General features: G+C 37.2%; 1 protein-coding gene across 2 annotated transcripts in view; it reads left to right on the top strand.

The window, feature by feature from the left end:
• Window positions 1–3,247: 3,247 nt before the first annotated feature.
• The window catches only part of LOC124805012 (uncharacterized protein C05D11.1-like), a 134,558-nt gene continuing 131,805 nt past the window's right edge, over window positions 3,248–6,000 (top strand). The window contains exons 1-2 of one of the 2 annotated variants that reach the window (XM_047265418.1): window positions 3,248–3,376; window positions 3,498–3,655. In XM_047265418.1, coding sequence (XP_047121374.1) covers window positions 3,294–3,376; window positions 3,498–3,655 — 241 coding nt within the window. In that variant the 5' untranslated portion in view covers window positions 3,248–3,293. Of the gene's footprint in view, window positions 3,377–3,458; window positions 3,656–6,000 lie in introns of those variants that run through there. The other variant, XM_047265426.1, reaches the window with a different exon arrangement.

The raw sequence follows: 6,000 nt of genomic DNA, 5'->3' as shown, positions 1-6,000 counted from the left end.
GCATCGAGGCCAGCAGAACAAAACTGTGATTATTTTTGGTCCTCAGCCGAATTGTCAGCCAGCGTGTCAGGACAAAACTTAGTCGATGGTGTGTGATCGCCGAGTTCTTCAGTGCAGAGCGATTTGTCAAGTCGAATAGCTTCTGACTGTGGCAAGTGTATTCCTAGTGGATGCTTACAACCAAGGAGAGGTTCAGTGCAGAGTGGCGCGGCCGGTGTCGATGTCAAGCAACGCAACTCTGTGCAACAATGAAAAATCTCACACAGTGTTGGTACATCGAAGAAGTGCCTTGTTCATGTGCAGCTCTGTTTGGAAGACGTTTCCCGTTTTCCATATTTACTGATGCACTCGCGATCACACTGGAACATTGCTGCACACCTATGAGAACTCTGCTCCATTTTGCGCAGTTTAGTATTGCCATGTGGCGTTCAGTGCTGTGTGTTTGTGTGCAGAGGGCCACTGTGTGGAGAGACACATTCGGTGTGGACACGGCTATAGAAGTGTATCTTTCAGTGCTTGGTGGCGAAGCTAGGACGGCTCGTAGTTCCATTGCCATTTGCTTGTTAAATGTAGCCACCACATAACTGTATTTAGTTGCGTTCAAGTGATGTGGGCCAAGACAAATTGGCTCTCGAGTTGGGCAAACCAAAGTACTGGATTATCCGACCAGATGGCCGGTGATTTTAATGCAATGAGACTAAGTCTGGTAAGTCAATTCTTGGAATGGTAGGTATTGATGATAGAGATGGTGAGGGGCGATTCTGCGTGATGTGTTTGACATGAAAACTTATATACGTTATGTTTTATGGTTACAGCCCACAATTCAATTTTCTGACATGAGATGCGATCATTCCAGCACTTAAATCTGAAACATGTGGCGACAAAACGTCGTGTGAAAATGTAATTTTTTCAAGCATATAACATTACAGTTAATTAGAAAGAGTAATCGTAAGACTGGTAAGAAGGGCTATATCTATATTTTGTTTTTAACACAGTGGCAGTGTGGAGAATAAAAGAGTTTCTAGTACACACATGAACTATCAGCAATGGAGGTATAATAACCTTCATGTATGCAGCAGATATCAGGCAATTCATTGTCCACATTGCTGTTTACAGAACTAAACTTGACTGTCAATCTAAATTCTTTAAATTATACCAATATTTTGCAAAATAATTGATTAAAAACTGTACAAAAACATAGATGTAAGAGAAGATTTTCATTTCAGGCACATAAAGCCCAGGAACAGGTACTTTACAATGCAACTTAAAGGTTACTAAATCCTCGTCGGTCATTGAACATCAGCTGAATAGAAAATTTATAATTTATGCTGAAGAACAAAATGAGGAAATTACTGTCACTTTCACTAAATGATTTAATCAATAATCTCAAAGCAGATAGAGTAGATTTATGTACTGAAGTTAGCTGCTAATCTTTTGGATTTGATGCCTAGGAGACTGCAGTTTATAATGTAATCAAAAGGACTCCATGTGAAAGGACAGAGGATGATGTAAGCCAATAATCCGAACAGTATTATTTTTAACACAGTTTTACATTTTATTCAGTTGCTTTGGGTTGATAACAATTTTTTTCTGTATTCAGTCACTTAAGGGGGGCAGGACGTCAAACGGGCCGACTTGGAGCAGGAGAGGCACCACAGGACTTTTTAATTTCCACTGTCTATACTTTTTCAAGTAAATTCATAAAACTTTGTCAGCATGACCAGGAAGGATTCAGGATTCACACTCGTAGAAGCGGAAGTTCAAAAACATAACAAAATAATTTTTTTACATGTGAAATTTCATCATTTTTACACTTACTATTGGCTGAATTTGTTGCTATAGGTACACTTTTCTTCATAAGTAAGAGAGACTGTTCGATGAATTTTGCACAGCATACAAACCATACTTACAGGTGTCTGAAACTGTAGAATCTATTTAATTTATTAAAAAATGAATGAGCTGTTACGTTTTAAACTTTATGTTTAGAAAAAAATCAAATTTTGTAGTTAATTATCTTAATTTTTACCACAGGTTTTAATAGATTTGGAAAATTCTAGAGTTTCATACAGCTGTAAGTATGGATTATATGCTGTGCAAAATTCATCAAAGAATCCCTCTTACTTGTGAAGAAAAATGTACCTATAGCAACAAATGCAGCCAACAGTAAGTGAAAAAATGATGAAATTTCATATCTAAAAAAATTTATTTTGTTATATTTTTGCACTTCCACTGCTATGAGTGTGAATCCTGAATCCTTCCTGCTCATACTGACAAAGTTTTATGAATTTATTTGTAAAAGTATAGACAGTATAAAATAAAATGTCCTGTGGTGCCTCTCCTGCTCCAAGTCGGCCCGTTTGACGTCCTGCCCACCATTAATAAATAAAAATTTTAGTTAAATGTAACGCAAATAAAAATACAGCAATATGTATGGTTGTGTGAATATTTTTGTCCAGTCCAAATGTGTGCTTCTTTTCCAACGATCTCGTTGTGTATGTGTGTGTATATTATGTATTGAACCAGGGACCTAGAAACGATGGAGAAATTTCATCCCACTGTAGCCCTCAGTGGATCACAACCTCACAACAGGCCACCCACCCCACCTCCGCTCCACACTGAACCCAGGGTTACTGTGCGGTTCGGTCCCCAGTTGACTTCCCTGGGAACGTCTCATACCAGACGAGTGTAATCCCATATGTTTGCATGGTAATTATGGTGTGTGCATAGTGGAGACACTGAGAGAACAATCGCTGACAATGTAACTGAGGTGGAATAAGGGGAGCCAACCTGCATTCGCCAAGGCAATGGAAAACCACCTTAAAAACCACCCACAGGTTGGCCGACACACCGGACTTCGACAATAATCCGCCGGGCGGATTCGTGCCGGGAATCGGCACATATTCCCGCTCGGGAAGCAACGCGCTAGACCGTGGGTGTCGTTGACATTGTTTTGACCTTGACAACTTTTAGACAATACATTTGTTTGAGCGGCTCTTTTCCGCAGCACTTCCAATTTTTGTCTTTACATCGTCTTGTCATTGTAAAAATTGCGAAATTATTTTTTAGTTTTTCTATACGTTTAGGACGGAAAAAGACCAAAGAATGACCTGTTTAAGAAAATTGCTAAATTTATCTTGAATGGAGAGAAAACACCAAACTTGAGTGGCCATATAACTGTTTGTGACTGGTGAATGATATAAGCAGAGACCTTTTTTTGGGACGTCGATCGTCTTTTTCTGATTGTGCAGTGTTTATTTCTTGTTGACTTTGATGTTGTTGAGCAAGCAAATTTGATGTCTTTTGTGTTTCGAAAACAATTTACTGTCTTGTCGCTGTGCAGAATCCTGCACAGTAACGGCAGGAAAATTTCTTTACGGTAATTGAAATAATATATTACGTCGCACAGATAGATCAGATACTGAACAGTAGCTCCTTGGAATAACTCACCGAGAGCCAGTATCTTTGTGTAAAAACTTGAAAATGGCCCCTGTTGACAGCTCACCGCCGAGGCAGAAGAGCGCAAATTTTGAATTAATTTGTTCGTTGAAGGCTAATGACTTGGTGCCAGTTCATAAATACAAATCAAGTGTTACTGGTCTAACAGTTGCAATAGCAGAAGTTGAAGGACCGGTAGTGAATGGATATTTCTGTTTAGGTGAGTCTCAAACCACAGACCATCCGGTCTCCAACGTTTACGGCTATTACAATGAAAATACATTATATAATGTAACGTGATACGATAAAACTGCATTTGAAGTCGTAAAGTGGTGTAACTTCATAGTGTGCACTGAAAACAAGCCATCTGTTCCACTTCTACGGTGTTTTACTATTATACTGTAAGTGTTTTTGAGTATCACGCGAGATTTTTCGTGGAGCACCACGCAGTTACATTAGAGAGTCACATGTGTTGGACGTCTATTTTTCATTACAAACCGTACAATTAGGCTCTCACGTGTGACTATTGTGTCCAAATTTTCCAACAATTTATGTATGATTATACGTATTGACGGCCTCCTAATCGGGAACAAGACTAACGTGGCCCGAGGAAAAAGTAAATATAAGAAGGGAGTGATTTGAAGCAGTGAACCAACTCCTTATGAAAGACTCTTGATACTATAGCAAACTGCTGACTCTATGGGTTCTCAAATCCCAAAATCTCGTGAACAACTTCCAGTGTGAATTCAGGGTCACATCATCCTCTGTAACTTAAGAGGGTATATGAGTCTGTCCTGTGTTGAATTTGTGTGGCTGATGGTTTTATGAGTTGGAAATGTTGTTGGATGCTACTTAAGAGATTAAACATTCTCCCCATCTTTACAATTGGGTCTTGTGTACAATGACGTATGTTGAGTCTTGAATGAACTTTTCACTCGACAGTGGAGTGTGTACTGATATGAAACTTCCTGGCAAATGAAAGTGGTGTGCCAAGTTGAAACTTGAACTCTGGACCTTTCTTTTTCATGGGCAGTTGCTCTACCATCCCACTGCACTCCACCACACTTAAGGAGGGGGAGGGTCATTCCATATCAAATCACCCAATAAAAAATAAATTTTACACCCACCTCCTTAGATTTTCATGAAATTTGGCTCAAATGGTTCGAATATCATCCTGACAACACCTGCACATTTTTTTTGCTGTATCTCTTATAGTTTTTTTATAAATTTTTAAAGTTTTTATGTTTTGCGTTTTCCGAACATTTGGAAATGGTAAATTTAATTTGTATTCAAAACTTTAAAAGTGCTTATTTTAAAAACCCTTTCAGATAACATCATGAATTTTTGCAGCAAGTTTATTTATTATACATATTTGAAGATAAAAATGATACTATTAAAATATATTAATATTTTCTATGAAAAATATATATGTATTTTTTTTACGGATGTTTTGTTTTATAAGAATTGCAATATCTAGAGTCTCAGACCTGATAGAATGCTCAAATTTGTTTTAATTTACTCTTAAACATATAGGCTACTTGATAAAACAAAAATAATGATGGCTTTTTAACATGTTTATTGATTATAGTAGATTACATTAGAATTATGTACAAAGATAGTGTACTTACGACAACCCAACTGATTGCTTGAAACATCGAATTTTTTGAGTAATTTTGTTTTTTCAATAAACATTAATGCTAATTCAAACTGTTTTTCCACTTCATCCAAGAGCTTTCAGTTCTTTTGATACAGTCTTTTTTGAAGTAATACATTCTTCCAGTGCCGCTTGATTGAGGTGCGTCTACTACAGACTATGTGCTCCAAAGGCACTATGCAAGAATCTTCTCTTTCAGGCCAATAAAATGATGCAGCTGGTCCTGAAGGATGTAGAAATAGAATTTCTGCATCTTCTTCATCATTGAATATTGTTTTTACCAGTCCAAAGTACCAGTTACCATCATAATTTGCAGCCACATAGCTATTTATGGATGGTTCAACACGAACCCAATCAGAAGAAGAATGGAAAGAAAAGACTAAGGAGGGTTTTACACTATCTGTGGTCCTTCTAATTTCAAGGTTGTTTGTTGGAAGTGGTTTGAAGTTATGAAAACTTCTTGTTCCAGGAATGGTTCGGGTTGCTGAAAAACATTTTTCTAATTTTAACCGTAGCAAATCAGCTTCTTTTTGTCAATAAAGTGAAAATTAATGTTTTCAGTATTTTTTTCACAAAACTTGTACATATAGATTGCTGTCATTATTTGTTCATCATCTGAAAGCTGTAGACTGGCTATCCTTAAAATTCTTTTAATAGTTCCTCTTAGGCCATCACAAATTGACTTCCCATGACTTGTTGCAAAAAAAGTGTGTTGGGCCTTCAAATTAAAGTCTCTCAAGTGTTCAGTCAAATTTTTAAAACTGTTTCTATTTTTGTACTGCCCAGCACAACCATCTGTAAAGTAGTGATCTGAGTCAATGTCAGTATGATGTAATGACAGCCACTTTGTAATTTCTTTTTGTACAAAGTTAACAAAACCAGTGTCATGTTCTTGGTTATCACTAATAAAA

This window comes from Schistocerca piceifrons, chromosome 1 (genome assembly GCF_021461385.2).
Source record: "Schistocerca piceifrons isolate TAMUIC-IGC-003096 chromosome 1, iqSchPice1.1, whole genome shotgun sequence".
Taxonomy (NCBI): Eukaryota; Metazoa; Arthropoda; class Insecta; order Orthoptera; family Acrididae; genus Schistocerca; species Schistocerca piceifrons.
Note: the sequence above shows the minus strand (reverse complement) of the source record. Positions and strands in the feature narration are given on the sequence as shown.